The following is a 16,970-nucleotide window of genomic DNA, read 5'->3' as shown; positions in this document are numbered from 1 at the left end:
TAATAATTTCTCTGATGACACTATAGATTCCTGGAAACTACTTTGAAAGTAGTGGCAAATGACACATCTAATCGTACGTGTTAAAATATTATTAAAACCATTAATACCAAAAACTTGCAACGTCTGCATTATCCCTATATTTTTAAAATCTAATCATAGTAATATATAATACAAAGATTTTTTTTTATTGATAATAATAAAAAAAAAATCTTTGTATTGTATATTACTATGGTTAGACTTCCGGTTTTTCGAGAGTAGTATGGCACTTGTGCCATACTACTCTCGAAACTTTTGTGCCATACTACTCTTCATGGGCCGACATCTTGATGTCGGCCCATGAACAGTTATTCAGATAGAAAAGGGCTTTATACGAGCAACTAGAGAACGGAACGGACGAGTTGTGCGCAGGTTTCTAATATATATAACTACAAATATAAAAATTATGATAGCCGTGGTTTACGTACCTACAGATATATAGCGCAATAGACATTAATTACGTCATCATGTGACGCCCTTATGACGTCTCATGTGTTCCCATTCATACCCTGTAATTTCACTGCTACATCTCACTCTCCAACCGAAACACAGCTTACAAAGGAGCTGATTTGTGGCTGGCTAAAATGCGCGAGACAGAGACAACATTATACAATATTTACCACTGCTAAAATATTTAAACTAAGTCAGAAAAGTCCTCTTATAGTTAAACGTTTATCAGGGGTAAAATTACATACGTACTTATAATTCACAATTAATATTTTTATTGAGGCGAGTGGGAGGCGAAAGCTACGTCGAATGCCTTGTACTCAACCTAAAGACTTCGGGAAAGTCTAAAAAATTTTTGCGAAATAGAAAAGAATAAGTCAATTAAATTGCTGTTATATAGTTATAAATATTAGTGTCATAATGAACTTAAGATTTCAAAATGATATTGGTATTAATTGATTAACGACCTACAAGATTTTTTTTTATGAAACATTCCAAAACATTTTTTTTTATTTTTACTTCGTCATAGACAATGTAAACGTAACGAGGTTTCGGTATAAATGCGTTTAACATTTAAAGAACTATGAATAGGCAGATAAGTGTAGATAAATTTATCTATATAAGTACTTATGCCATATAGCATAAAGTTGAAAATATGTTAATTTAATTCCGATTGACTAGTTAGTTACCATAAGTAACATTACATTGGATATGTTTTACAAATAAATAATTTCTAATCTTTGAAAAATAGGGGGAATTTGTTTTTTAATTTGTACACCCATTTTTGTTGTTGGAAATTCTTAGACTAAGGATCATAATCCATTATAGTTAGTGGACAGTGAAATCACACCTACATGAAGCTCCGTAGATAGGTAAAATCTAATAAATAATTTAAAAAATAGACTACGGGCCCACTTAAGTCATTAAGTACACAAGACGCAAGAGTTATAACATCTTAGATTTCAAGTGCAAATGGTCAGTGGTCGCCGAGTCTGTGATTTCTAATGTGACTTTAAGGTTAATATTTAAGTCCTTTGCTAACAATTATCGTTTGAAACCGATGTAAACTGATAGTTTAGATTACCAAATTAATTTTAAACTTTCAAATAATTACATGTATTTTATATTTGAAAGTTTCAAATACAGCTATAAAAATGTAACAAAATCTGCCAAATGGTAATTGTAACATAAATCGGACAAGAGTTTTCATTAGTACGACCACAGCATTTTATGTATGATTGTAGTAAAGTCTACTAGGATGTAAGCTGCCATCCAACTCCTTGAACACATGGGCAACTCTTATATTATCTTGCGTCTCGATACAAAGTAATTTCACTGTCATAATATAAAAACAATGTTTCCAATAACTATACTAGTTGTGTCTAATGCGGCCTGCCGCTTTTCCCGCTGCGCTGCGGACTGCTCGGCACCGAGGTGGAGAGTCCGGCGTACTCCAGCGCTGCCAGCGATTTATCCACCGGACTCCGCTTCAGGTACTCCGATATATGCTGCACGATAAGATCGATGGCCACTGAAACATGTAAACATTTTATAGTTAAAATTCTGCTGTAAATAAATATTGCTGATAGTGCACACATTCAGTTAGAATCGAACAAAAGAAATGTATTATCTATGACATCATTTAGAGTACTAGCTCCGATTACGATACTCAGCTGTCATTGATGGTTATATTTTATAGTAGGGTTGTTGGGAGCGTGGACTGTAGGATGCTGGTAAAATATTATAAACACTATTTCTAGAACAGTCATTATTTTTAAATAATTTATAAATTACACTGAGCAACGTATGGTATGTGAATTGTGGACGAAACCAGAGAGAACAAATCCATAGTGCTGCCCTGTGACGTAGAACGTGAAATAGTATTTCACGTTCTGGCTACCCAGCAAATAGTTATTTTAAATGTGAGTCACAGGGTAGCAGCAATTTTTTAAAAGATTACAATAACAAATGGACAGACCCTAGGTAGCCGTCTTTTATATACATGAAAATTACCACAGACATGTCATAATGTGATAGATCGTGGTATTTATGCATTTCAATTCTTGGGGGCTAAAATATCATGCCTCCATATCCAATAATTTCACTACCTTTTCCAATCCATCATCCAATCAACATAGCTTATAAAGCAAGCTTACGCCAGATATAATTAGGCTCTTAAATAGTTGTTTTGTAAATAAAAATGCGTGGTAAGGTGGCAAACACTTTATTTACTTGCTTAATTAAAATTAACAATAATACAGATTCAATAAAACAAAATGCTTTGTCTCATAATACAGAAAAATACCAGGAGATACATATAAAAAATTGTATACTCACAGTGGGTACGTACTAGTGGAAAACGTTACAGTTTCGAATGAGTAACTCTCATTGAAACATGATAAAATAATATAATTATTAATTACCACAAAATATTTTTAGTGAGTCGTAATGTTTATAAAAATATTAAATTTATGACGGTCGATGTAGTAAGGAACGTAATTAGTTTCACACCTGGAATTTCATTATCTAACGAACGCTGTTGTAATTATATCTCATTTTAAATAAATTACAATTCAAATTATTGTGATTACGAATGCATGAACCAATTGCCAGTTGACGTTGCGAACCGTACAACTCAGTCTGTCTACAACAGTAAAATATCTCATATAGAATTTCTTCTTTCAGTTTAAATTTTATGACTATAAGAAGGGATTGGAACAGTGTCACATCATTAGGTCCAATTACGCTGTTTCCGGACATTTTATACTCTTAAATTGTTATCTAGCAACATATGAGTTCTATATAGAGTATATACAGAACCAACTAATTTATTCAGTTTCAACTACAATATATTACGTTTTAAAACTATCATATAAAAATTATTGAAATCAATATTGAGATTAAACTCCAGAGTGAATCTACAGATCCCTTATTAGTACTTCGATATCACTAAAAGTCAATTCAAACATATTGTAACCAAATCTTGTTATAATATATAAATATACTAAGTTACATATATCTCTCTTCATAAAAATATTTTGTGGCTTTTATAATATATAACATGTTTGTGCGTACAAAAAATCCATTACAAATATATAATATTGAGTCAGTAGGAATACAAAATCTTCATGGACTCCCATAAAAGTTGATTATAATAAATCGAATTTATTCATAACACTAACATTTACGATATATTTTTGTAAACATCATTATATATATTCAATTTCATGATAACTACCACAATTTATCACATTCAATGATTGGAATTTAATGGGGCATCCGTATCTTTAATTCGCATTAAATACAAGCTTTAATCTTATAATATCAATCTATATTTATTTTTTAACATAATGGGACATTATATTCTACAACGACATCCAATATAAATGTTTATCTATATATATAAATAAAATTGGAGTGTCTGTTTGTAATATTGAAATAACCGTTTTTTACTACTTGCATATAAATATAAATACGGTACATACACCAAATTAACATTTATTACAATTTTTGTCTGTCTGTCGGTTTGTTCCGGCTAATCTCTGAAATGGCTGGACCTATTTTGACGGGACTTTTTTTGGCAAATAGCTGATGATATAAGGTGTCACTTAGGCTACTTTTCTTTTTGAAAAATATTTTATTTCAGGAGGATGAACTTAAATTCCACGCGGACAAAGTTGCGGGAACAGCTAGTCTAATATAAGCTAGTTTTGCGAGAAACAGATGCCCTTCAATTTACTTTATTACAATATGGCTTCTATATTTTTACTAAATGACATAACATTAGTGTACACAGGTTCAGTCATAAAGAATATACCAAGACAAAAGTAAAATACTCATAAATCTAAACAACATTTAAGAAACAAAACAAAACAATACATAATATTAAAGTCACGTGAATACTTAGTTTGTGTGAAGGTTTTAAATATAATTTTATATGTATTTATTAATGGCAGCTTCAGTGATCTAGCGGTCTACTATGCTGACTTCGGATCGTCGCTGGTTCAATTCCTTATAATAATAATAATAATAATAATCTCAGGACAATTCACACAGCGCCATCTAGACCCAAGTTAAGCTAGCTAAAGCTTGTGTTATGGTTACTAGATAGCTGATATATATACATAGATTTTTTTGTAAATGCATACATAGGAAACACCCAGACCAATACAAACAATCATACTCATGAATACAAATGTTTGTGCCTTGCGAGGAATCGAATCCGTGACCATCGGTCGTAAAGCGGTGTGCTAGACCGCTAGACCACCGAGGTCGTCAAATAATGAATAATACCGAAATGTTATACAATGCACACATTACTATTCAGGAGTATGATTCTTTGTATAGCTCTAGGTCTTCTATGTATATTATGTATGTATTTACAAAAAAATATATTTTAGTATTTCTATCAATTGTCCAGTATCCATAACAAGCTCTGTTTAGCTTAGGCCTAGATGGCGCTATTTAAATTGTCTAGGGTTACTACGACTTCTCAATTTGCTTCTTTATTAATCTCGTTCAGTTTCAATGAAAACTATCACTAGCTTTTGTTTTGATATATCTTTTACCACTAAGCCTGTACAATATGGGACATGAAAAGGAATTAGTCTTCTTACTTGGAATCAGTCTATACTGGATATAAACTTAATATTTGGAACTCGATTTGACCAATGTCACAGTATACAATGTCACATAAAAGTACATAATGAATAAAAAGTGACAATTGTCACACTTACACTCTAATTTAATAAAACTGAAAATCAAATCTAAACTACAACAAAGCTATATTAACTATTTTAGTGTTTTATAATCTGTCACTATTCTTCAAATTAAGAATAAAAAAAACTTGAAATAAAGAACAAAACACTGCAATAGCTAAAATAGATGTTAATCGTTAAATTACACTATACATTTCTATGAATAAACTAATAATTCTAATACACTTTATGAGAGAATTAACTTCTAAATTTGAATTGACAAATATTATATTTTATTTATATTGTAATGTAAGGCTGTATGGCTTTGTTCCTTTGCACTTGCGGTAAGATAAAAAATATTACTACTAACATTATTATACAATAATATATGTGTGTAAAAATTAAGTTATGCATACATCTAGACTTAAATAGTTTGTTTTATGTGTATTAAGTTATGTACTATGTAAGACATCCAGTTTTGTATAATGTACTCAACTAAGGAGAATGCATTTAACAAAATACAACACTATAATGCTACAGTAAATGATTTCATAATAATTCCCAACTATTATGAGTGTTGCGCTTCAACATATTTTAAATGCATAATAGTATACTTAAATATAAACAGAACAAATTGACATAAATCCTTAGCATTATAGAGCGCGTTTCCTGATACCGTCTTGTTGTGGTTTATTTTAATAGTCAATAAATATATTTACTTATTTTACATCTCAAAAGCTATACAGATTTTAATACGGACTGTACGCAACTATCCAAATACAAACTATAATCAATATTTAATATCATAAAATTGAAAAAAAAAAAATACACAGAAAATTCACTGCAATGACATATATATATAAGATTCAATTTTGAATGGAGTCGTTAGCAAACATTCACTTCTAGCAAATGAACTTTACCATATAACTATAGCGGTTAATTCTTGATAAATTTATCCGTAATTTGAAACAGACCTCATTAAAAAGTGATATGTTGGAAATTATTCGTATACGCGGACCGGTTTTAATTACATTTAAATATTACTTGACATATTCTCGTTTTAATACAAATTCAATTAAACGCATTTGTTGAATGTGGAAGAAATACATCAATTATACAATAAATTACTGTAAATACCTTCTATAAATATAAAAAATAAACCCCGTTTTGATACAGAATTTGTGCTAAAAAAATGCAAAGTCAGTATAAATTCGAAACATTGGTTAGAATTCTGTTTCAGTACTATATAAACACTATGCAATATATAAATTGATGTAAAAGTATTATAACTTGGTAACGGAGGAGAGAGATACAGGAGTGAGTGAGAGGGACATACATAAGTTACACCTTGGTAACAGGAGTGAGCGAGAAGGACATAAGTGTTGTCTCTTACACCGCTCTTTCAACAAACACCTAATATTCATTCAAACATGTTTTATCTTTACATAATATAAAACGAACTCGCTTCCGCTGTCTGTTCGCTTATATCTTTTAAACTATGCAACAGATTTTAATGCGGTTTTTTGCAATAGATAGAATGATTCAGGAGGAGGGAGGAGGAAGGAAGAAGGAAGGTTTATATGTATAATACATGACGGTGACATTTACTATTGAATTGATCATTGATTAGTGCATTCATATGGAGAAGAAACTCGTGTTATATTCTGGCCACGTGTCACGTTGTTCTGTTCTGTAATACGTCAGAACACGTCAGACTATATAAACAAAGTTCAAATTTGTTTACGAGCTAAACAATGCTCTATACAAGTAGTTCTCTTAGCAAATAAGGAGTACGGGAAGAACGATCTTTCGGTCGCTTTATCTAAATATATGTTTACAAATTAAATCATATTTATCTTACAATAGGGTATACAATTCCTAAACTACGCAGCTTCAGCCTTATAAGTAGATATACAGGAAAACTAGTACTAAATAAAGTAAATACGTAAAATTACATTCAGTGGATTTATTTTATATGTTGGGTATTTCTGCATTTGATGACAATTTAATTTAACACACATTTATAATTAAAAAGAAACATTACATATATTTATATTATACATTTTTGTCTGAGACATATATTTTTTGTACGGTATTTAAAAATGCATTGATTTATTAAAGACAATCACAATATAAAATAGTGTATATTAATAATCATAAAATTGAGGCATAATGTATTCTATGTCGTATGACTTTACGAGATAAATTCGAGTACATTCCTAGTAGGAATAGTGATTTGCTACATGAGATGACTTTATTTCTTACTTGCAACACCTCCCATCTATTTTAAAAAGGTAAATCGATATTTTTTATAGTCAAATTGGAATGACCTTTGATATTTTTATCAATAAAGTAAACTTAAGTCATTCATATTAAATTTACATTTAATATTAAGGATGATGCAAAAATTGCTACGTATATATTTCAATATATATCTCGGTAGCTCACATATATATATATTATTAGTGGAATCCATATAACACAAAACGTTTCGTACTTAAAATAAAATACATTAGTATACCTTACAAAAGCTACTACAGATAGGAACAGAGGTACTTTCCGCACCTCTATGGTCACCATAGACTATCGACTAAGTGTGTCCTCCGAACTGCCCGACATCCTCCTGCCATTGGTGCCATCTTCTTCATGTGTGCCATTGCAGGTGCCGTTTGGTATAATCTTGTTGAGCGACGGTCTCTTCTTATACATTATATCCCATATATGATGCACGATTAAATCAATAGCCACTGCAACAACGGAAAACGGGTCTTATGATCGATTCGCATAAGGTGCTGATTGTTTTAGCAGCTACATAAGAGCATAGCCGCTGCAAGAAGTTTTTTTTTTAATAGAATATTAACATGTGATTAAGGACCTCGTTGCAGTGGCTATGATCTTCTGTGACTTACCTCGATTTGTCATAACTTTTATATAAATATTGAATACTGTTAGGATTACCGCCGCTTTGTTGCACTTGTACATATTTTATTTGTCAATACTTATATAAGTAATAGAAAATTATAATATGCGTATAAGTATTGTCCAAATAAAGCGTTTTCTATATATAATACTTTGAATAAAAGATTCAATAGATCGATTAATGAAAAATCGACTTTATTGTAACATACAATAATGGCGATTTTTCAAGAAACTATATAGTGATTGAATGCAAATTCAATATACAGCAAATAAACGATGTCTTCAAAAATATATTGCATTAACAGAAAAAAAATATTTAGGGCAGTTAGCATATGCAAAATCAGGAAAATATTGTTATTCCGTAATTATTTGGATAACCCGTTGCAAATTATAGAAAATGCTCGCCGTAGGGCCCAATGTTTTTTACTCTTATATAATTCACAAAATACCTAAGTAGTATTGCATGGCTTTCGGGCTAAGATCTTTCCCACCCTTTATATCTGTAAAAATTTTCTTTCGTCCGTCTCAGCTGTTGGACGGACAGGTACTATTAGACTCCTATTCACTAGAATAGAATGGCATTCCTTTTCGCCATAGCGGGCAACCGCTGCCGGGGTCGTGTTCGAGCTAAACAAGATCCCGCGACTCCGGCCGCGGTTGCGCGCAAGGGGACAACTCTTCATAGTTCCCCCGCCTCCGCCCACCGTGGGGGAGACGCACCGGAATCTAGTTTGAGTATATCTCGGCTCCTGCTATGTGGACGACAGAGTTCAACAAGCGTTTACCACTCTAACATAGAATTAGGTAAAGTTAAGTTCGTCACAAAGAAACAAATCGACTGATCGTCATGGACGCATGTCACCTATGGGCCTATGATGTCAGCGTCGTGTGCCTATTTCAGATGATATTGTACATTATATTGTTAAATGGCCGTTCCACACATTTTAACATAAAATAGCTTGAGGCTTACGAGATTAAAATAAAACCCATAGATATAAAAGCATAAAAGACTACACACAGAAAATAAAACTAGAAAGGATATTCTTTCTCTTCATAGGTTCTTAGGTTCTTTTTACCGGCTACCAGAAAATAGAATTTTCTTTTCGAGACGTAAGGTTGAAACTAGTGATATATTCAGTTAAGCATTTCCAAAACCCTCATAATATTGTTGTACCTATCAAATATGTACTAGCAGACTACACAAATGTTTTTGCCATATAAATTAAAGTACTACCTATCGTTATTAAAAAAATAAGCTTAAATTGGTAGAAGATAGAAAATATAATGTATCATAAAAGAATTTAAAAAAATGATGGTCCACAAAAAAAACTGGGTCGGACCACACATAAAATTTCATAAGAATCGGCCAAGCCATATCGAAGGAGTTTTATTACGAACACTTTGACATGAGAATTTGATATATTAGAGGATGCGTATTTATTTTATATTACAGATATAAAAAAAGACTTTCGATCGATTACTATATTTTTACATAAACATTCAACCCAAATGCAGTAAAAGTTGTTTCCTACCGACACGGTTTTACGAGTCACGCAACTGAGCATGCACGCGAAGAATGTGTCGATAAATGCAAAACATAATGTTTTGCATTGCAGTCTTGCTGCTGAATAAAATCAACGTATCAAAATCAGCGAGATTGTCTTCAAAACCCTAAACGTAAAGTTAACTTAGTGTGTATCATCGATAAAAATCGGATATGTCGAAAACAAATATTAAACATTCACATAAAAAAATATAACAAAAAGAAAATATTAAGGCGTAAGTTTAGAACATGTTTACAAGCGTAAAGTGGACTCACTACCAATGTAGGTACCTCAACAAAGTGTTCAGAGACATGTTTTAGCGCCTAGTGGGTACTGCAGCCGGATTGAGTTGTTCTTTAAGGTGTCTACAAACGGTGTGATCTCATATGAGTAGAATAGATGTATATGTAGACACCTACATATACATCTATTCTACTCATATATAATACTGCACTCGCTAAACATAATCGTGGTATAAAGAGACAAATATAACAAACATACCCTATTCCAATCGACCTTCGTGACAACTCATCAATTTGTCACAAAATCGTTTTGTATACATTTAATTTATGCCATGAAGTAGCACTCATGAAATCCGTATTCGAAATTCAAAAACATGTCAAAAAGTTCCTATTTCAAATATTTAAAAATAAACAGTAATATCGTTATCGTAAACAACTTACCCAAGTTGTCTGCTCCTCTGGGGATGATGACGTCAGCAAACTTCTTAGTCTGAAAGTAAGATCATATTATTACTACCACAGTTCTACACATCGGGGAAGGAGGGTAGAGATAAGAGTGAGTAATCTGTTCCCCTAGTGTCATTGAATTATAAACACAATTAATTTCTTTAGCGAGCTAGCAGCAATTTTAATAAATTATCTAAAATTGTTAATTTGGATTTATTTTCTAATAATATTAAATCAGCGAGACACCAACTAAGTATATTTAATTATATTCTTTGAATATTAGATAATTATTATTGAAGAATCTGTACATGTATATATTGTATAAATTCATTATTTGTTACTGTACTGTACTGTTGTTATCCTATTAGTTTTATAATGTGTTGTTGCCTTTATATGTAGTGATGTTGAATTTCCCATAGTTAATCTGTTGTTATTTGTGAAAACCTGTCAGTGGCTTATTGTGTTTTTTATATTGATTCAATATGTGTATAGTTAGCTTTGGTTTTCATTTAATAAATAAATAAAAGTAATATTAGGTCGACCTCCACGCGGTGATCTATTTATTAATTATTATGTATATATTTACTTCTTAATAGAGTGTACTACATATAAACAAATATATACTAACCGCTGAATCTGAATTCCACAGAAACAAACATAATAAATCTACTACTACTACTCAATAAAACTACTAACTACTTCGATACACTTACCGGTAAACAGAATTCTTCAAATGCCGGCTTTACAAAATTCATATACTGATTGAGTACTTGCTCCAAATCACGGCCGCGCTCCATTATGTCTCGTGGCACTGCAAGATTTTAGAATTATATATATACGAGCTGTGCCCGCGGTTTCAGCTGCGTGAAATTTATAGCCTATATGTTATCCTGATGTATAAGCTATATTACTATAATATATTTAATATTATTAAGATTAAGACTCTTACACCATTATTTATTATTAAAATAAAGTTAAACATTAACAGTCCCCCGCGACTATATAAACGCATACTTTCATCTCGTCTCAGAATATTTTTAAAGATAAAAGGTACCCTATATCTCTCCTCATAATATGTCAGTTTCTTGAATGTCCATGTCAAAATAATAGACATAGAAACACTCTTTCGTATTTATAAGTATTTTAGCACTTTTGTCATCTCTTGAAACTTGAAATCGGCTTCAGACATAACCATATCTATCACAGAATACAATAATGAATATAATATATACGAAAATATTTCTTTACCATATTGTACCCTACAAATATTATAATAGTAGGGGTATAGGATCTTATCATCCTCCACTGGTGCCTTATCAGCGTATACCGTTAGCGCAGGCGGGTGCGCCATTCCATTATTATTAATAATGGAAATATATTACAATAGTAATAATAGCCCTGGACAATTCACACAGCGTCATCTAGTTCCAAGCTCAGCAGAGTGTGAATATGGGTACCAGACAACTTAGGCGGTGTGCTAAACCACTAAACCAGGGGGGAAGGGGATTGTTAGTAATTTGAACTCATGACCCCATTAGTAGCAATGTACAATGTCAGGTTGACCTCCACGCGGTGCCCCCTGGAAACCATCATGATAAACTCCAGGTAAATTTGTTATGATGGGCTAATTGACCTGACCTCCTGTTCATCTTATCATCCTCCACTGGTGTCCCGCCAGCGTAAACCGTTAGCGCAGGCGGGTGCACCATTCTATTATCAGTTAAAAAAAACCGCTAAACCGCCAACTTATATATACAGACTGTAAGGGACAGGTTGACTAAATCGAAAACAGCTGATTCAGAAGATAGCCCAAGAGCCCACGACGGCCAGACATATGTCTTATTAGTAAATGTGAAAGTTCTTGCTCTACGAGTGGTCTGAATCAGAATAAAAGAAAATAATCAAGAAATATTATTATGATCTAGAAACCTTCGGCAGCGAATTGTTGTAAATTGTAATAAGATTTAACTGTAATGATTTTAAAAGAAGAGTATGTACAGTTACCCACCAAAATTAATTTGTTTTATGTGAAGCGGGCTTACACATGCCGCAGAAACCTGTGTGGCGGACTGAATATCACTCAGACTTATGATTTATAAGTCGACTGCGTGCGTACTTAAGTTTCATCTATTTTTGCCGTCAAGCAGCATTCTTTTTATAAGCTTTGTTTCGGTTGTAAACATGACACTCTGTTTCTAGTTCTCTAGAATGGCGATACATGCGGTGCAGTGCTGTTCATGTATATTGACAGTTACCGCTTACCATCAGGAGGTCCTACAGATTTTTTGGTAATCCAATTACATATAAAAAAAACTGATTAGTAACTATTAACTAACCTCATTTAATAATAGTGTTTATTGTAAGTGAAGATAATGATAAAACTGCATTACCTCTCCTGGCGAGCCTGGTGTCAGAGTCTGTATCTACGAAGAGTTTCATGTGAAACAGTTCCCGCACCTCAGGGAAGTAGAATACTAGGATGCCTTCAATCAGCACTACATCCGCTGGGTAGATTGTGTGCGAGCGATGTGGGCTATGGAATTACACATTGCATTAGGGGCTATTCATAAATAAGCATAATTGCATTTTAACACTTCTCACCACTGTAATTGTTCATTGGCCACTGAGATTAGTAAGATTCACCCTCTCTAGTTAAGATTACATCTCCCGAAACCCCTTGTAACATAATGTCACACTTAATTGAAAAATAATAATAATAATCTCAGCACAGCGTCATCCAGACCCAAGTTAAGCTAGCTAAAGCTTGTGTTATGGGTACTATAACTGATACAAATGCATAGTTTTTTTTCCGTAAAGACACATAGAAAACAGCCAGACAATCATACCCATACAATCATACATTCATGAATCGAAATGTTTGTGCCGTGCGAGGAATGGAACCCGCGACCATCGGAAGTAAGGCAGTGTGTTACACCGCTAGACCACCGAGGCCGTCTGTTCTACGTCTATCAATAGAAATCACTTTTACTGAAGTCAGCTCGTGACAATGACAAGTGCAATTTAGTAAAAATATCAGAGAGAAAGTACTGGAAATACCTTTAATTACCATAAAATTATTCCTTATAAACCCATTTAACAATTAAAAATTCTTTCACAATTATAATGTTACATTATCCCTGAGTAACATAGGCTATATTTATTATCATTATAGGCTATTTATTACTCAGTCTTCTTGTAGTGAGTATGCATTCTGAATGAGTGGAGAATAAAAACAATATGACTATTACAGTTGTAAGAAGCACTAATTATGATGGACGACTGAGGCTTTGAAGCCGGCTACCGCAAGGGAAACCCCAAGTAGCGCCCGTGACTTGTGACACGGGTGTAGGTTTAAAAGGCCCTTTTAGAATGCATTAACACTCACCTTCACTACTTGCAGGTTTCCCCCAGGCCCAACTAAGACCGGGATAAACCCATTTCTAATACAATTCACTTTAGTATCCAAAACACAACTGGTACGCTCTGCGCTCGTCGACTGAATGCCGCGGCTCACGCAACGAAAGAGGATTATTCAACTACCGACCTCCGTATTAATAGACTAAAGTCAGTGTAATAGGTTGGTCTATAAATACTAGATGGCGCTATTTACAATATTCGTAATAATCTTTACGTTGGGTACTTCATTAGTACTAAAAAAAACTACATTTTAATATATTTTTAAAATATCGGAGTTTTTCTACAATAATGATGTGAATTCTAACACAGTGCTTATATTAAATTGGAATAAAGATTATTTTTATTCCATTTCTGTTTGAAGCAAATATGATTCCGTAATAATACTTTAAAAATGTAATCCAAATATCCAAAAATTAGCCACAAAATGTCTTTAATCACATCTGTGGAATTATTCAAAGTTCAGACAGGCCACTACCACCTATTATTAAAAAAAATAACACTCACTTGATAGAATTTGTGATGTAGTCATATTCTGGCACCTCAACCTTCTTTCCAGCCAGGATATCTTTCAGTACTGCCAGAAGATTCTTGTCGTCAAAAGCGTCAGGATGGTCAAAATTGAACTGTCCTCTCTCCGCCCGGAGTCTTTCAGACGGTGCAAGAGTGCGGTAAAATGAGTCCTGGCTGATGCACACTACTCGTCGCTCTGTCTGTTCTTTGTGTTGCTGGCCCAGCTTTTCCATGATGCGTTGACATACTGTTGACTGCAGAACAAGACATCAGCATTAGCTATTTTCAAACAGCCTCGGTGGTCTAGCAGTTTAGTACACCGATGGTTACGGGTTTGATTCCTCGCACAACAAAAACAATTGTATTCATGAGTATGATTGATCGGTCTGAGTGTTTTCTAAGTATAATATGTATGTATTTACGAAAAAAAATCTATGTATTTGTATCAGTTATCTAGTAATAAACATAAGCTTTAGGTAGCTTAACTTGGGTTTAGATGGCACTGTGTAAATTGTCCTGATGATCATTATTATTATTACTATAGGGATGATTCTTTTCCTTGCAATCGGTCATTATTTTTATGGCCATTTATGCTAGTGTCATGTATCAGAGGCATGGATTGGAGACATAAAATATATCCTAAAGTAAGATTATTAATTCCAGTCAGTAAAATGACATTTCCAGTGTTGTAGGTTTTTAGTCCCAAATAAATAGTGATGTGGTAGAATCGAGTTTTTACAATTAAAAGTTAGTCGAGATTACATTTTTTATATTCAATATCAATTTGCCTTTATATAAATAAAAATTCTAGTATTAATTTCTCTGAATCTCTTTTTACATTTTTTCCCAGCTTTTGTAATAATGTTATAGTGAGAAATTTTAATATGCTGGTAAGCTCCATATTTCTAAAATCATATTATTTAATATGATATGTATTAAATATTAAAAATAAAAAAAAAGTTTTTGATACCTAATAAAATAAAGCATGACTAAATGTCTAAGTCTATTGATTGCTGAACATCACTATTGTCATCTATGGTCACCCTTTTTTGTATCAGTGACAGTTGCACTTGTCATTTTACTGACTGGAATTAATAATCGTACTTCAGGGAGGAGATAGTAATAGAGGCTAGTGGACCCATTTATAGCAATGTATCACGTCAGGTCAAATTCCATGTGGGCATCACTCATTATTTTTTTGTGAATTTTGCCATTATGAACTGACCTGACTTCATGAGCATCTTATCCTCCTCTAGTGTTCTGCCAGTTTATAACCATCAGTGCAAGTGAATCCACCATTTCATTATTTTATTTTAAAACCAGCTAATGTATAATAAAGGGGATTCACATCAATCACAACATATCCCAAAAATATGAAATTAAATATTAATAAATCTGATTGATAAAATTTGTAATTATCTATATATTGTACTGATCTTATGGCTATAATAAGGTGGCAGATAGAAAGAACAATAAAATTAAAAAAATCAACATTGTGGAAGGCTTCTATACTAATATTATAAACGAGACATATTTAATTATAAATAATAATTTTTACCCCAAGTACTCAATAAAGAACAAATAATAGTTATAATAAATGGGTCCATATGATAGGAAATTTCTAGCATCTAGCGCAATATGTCAGGTGTGGACCTGACATATTATCCTATCAGCGCGGCTAGTTCCAGGTAACGCCAGTTTCCGCCGTTGCGGGCTAACGGACTGGTTATCAATACTGTAGTAATAAGCTGATGGAAGCGCACGGGTGTATCATTAACAATTACAAAAAGTACTGATGAATAATAGCTATAATTATAGTATACCGTCCACAGACCACTGTAGTTAGGTATGAATGTGCCGCAGAAAAGAATTTTACCTGGGAGCCTGTATTTACAACTTAAAGCAGATAAAGATATATAAATATTTCAATTGGTTCGTTACGTAACTAAAGAAAAATCAATAATTTGTAACACGAATTTGAGGTTACCTTGCCACTTGCAGTTCCTCCAGCTACGCCGATAAGAAATGGAGTCTTATTTTCTATATTATTTGCATGTGTAAAATCCACAGGTTTATCCGCCATTTTAGCACTAATTATAGACCTATAAGATGCAAGTAATGATAAATAACCACGATAAGCAGTAGGAATATTTCGGGAAATTCGAAACATTAAAAATATACAGACTATACGTCTGTTTTCATTTGCTTTGCCTTGTTTTCACCAAGTCTATTATTTTTTATCTGCCGGATTCTAGTCTGTGCCAAGCGATGCCGATCTTGACATTAACAGTTAATATCAGTGTTGCAATAAAATAACTACTTTTCCTCTTTCCTCACATTTTATTTTTTGTATATGGAGAGCGATTTCAATATTTATGTTTTATTCGGTACGACACAGAATACATGATATATATAAAAATAAAACATGGTAAGTTAATATGGGATTCACTATTTCATTTTTCACGATTTTCTTTTAACTGTATACTTTTTTATGGCGATCCAGGTTCTCTAAGAAAGTAATTTCGTTTGTTGTTTTGGTAATAATAGTAGGTTGTGTGTTCAAGTCGTCAAATATGTAATAAATGTACATATTTATACATTCATAAAATGTTGTAAAAAATTTAACTCCACATTCGTCAACTTGATATAGGGTACAAAATTATTCGAATTAAATTAATTTTTTACATTGTATTATATTATATATCATATAT

At 32.6% G+C, this 16,970-nt stretch overlaps 1 protein-coding gene across 2 annotated transcripts; it reads right to left on the bottom strand.

The window, feature by feature from the left end:
* Positions 1–1,742: 1,742 nt before the first annotated feature.
* Positions 1,743–16,490, bottom strand: LOC131850345 (uridine-cytidine kinase). Of its 2 annotated transcripts, none has more exons than XM_059200555.1 (6): positions 16,247–16,490; positions 14,254–14,513; positions 12,723–12,865; positions 11,046–11,143; positions 10,327–10,375; positions 1,743–2,014 (listed from the first exon to the last, which is right to left on the bottom strand). In XM_059200555.1, the coding sequence occupies exons 1-6, from the start codon at positions 16,427–16,429 to the stop codon at positions 1,866–1,868; spliced, it is 882 nt and encodes a 293-aa protein (XP_059056538.1). In that variant the 5' UTR covers positions 16,430–16,490; the 3' UTR covers positions 1,743–1,865. The 2 variants fall into 2 exon arrangements, with proteins under 2 accessions (XP_059056538.1, XP_059056537.1); XM_059200554.1 differs by lacking the exon at positions 1,743–2,014 and adding an exon at positions 6,895–7,927.
* Positions 16,491–16,970: the final 480 nt, after the last annotated feature.

This window comes from Achroia grisella, unplaced genomic scaffold (assembly GCF_030625045.1).
Source record: "Achroia grisella isolate CSIRO2021 unplaced genomic scaffold, CSIRO_AGI_Agris_v1 utg754, whole genome shotgun sequence".
Lineage (NCBI taxonomy): Eukaryota > Metazoa > Arthropoda > Insecta > Lepidoptera > Pyralidae > Achroia > Achroia grisella.
Note: the sequence above shows the minus strand (reverse complement) of the source record. Positions and strands in the feature narration are given on the sequence as shown.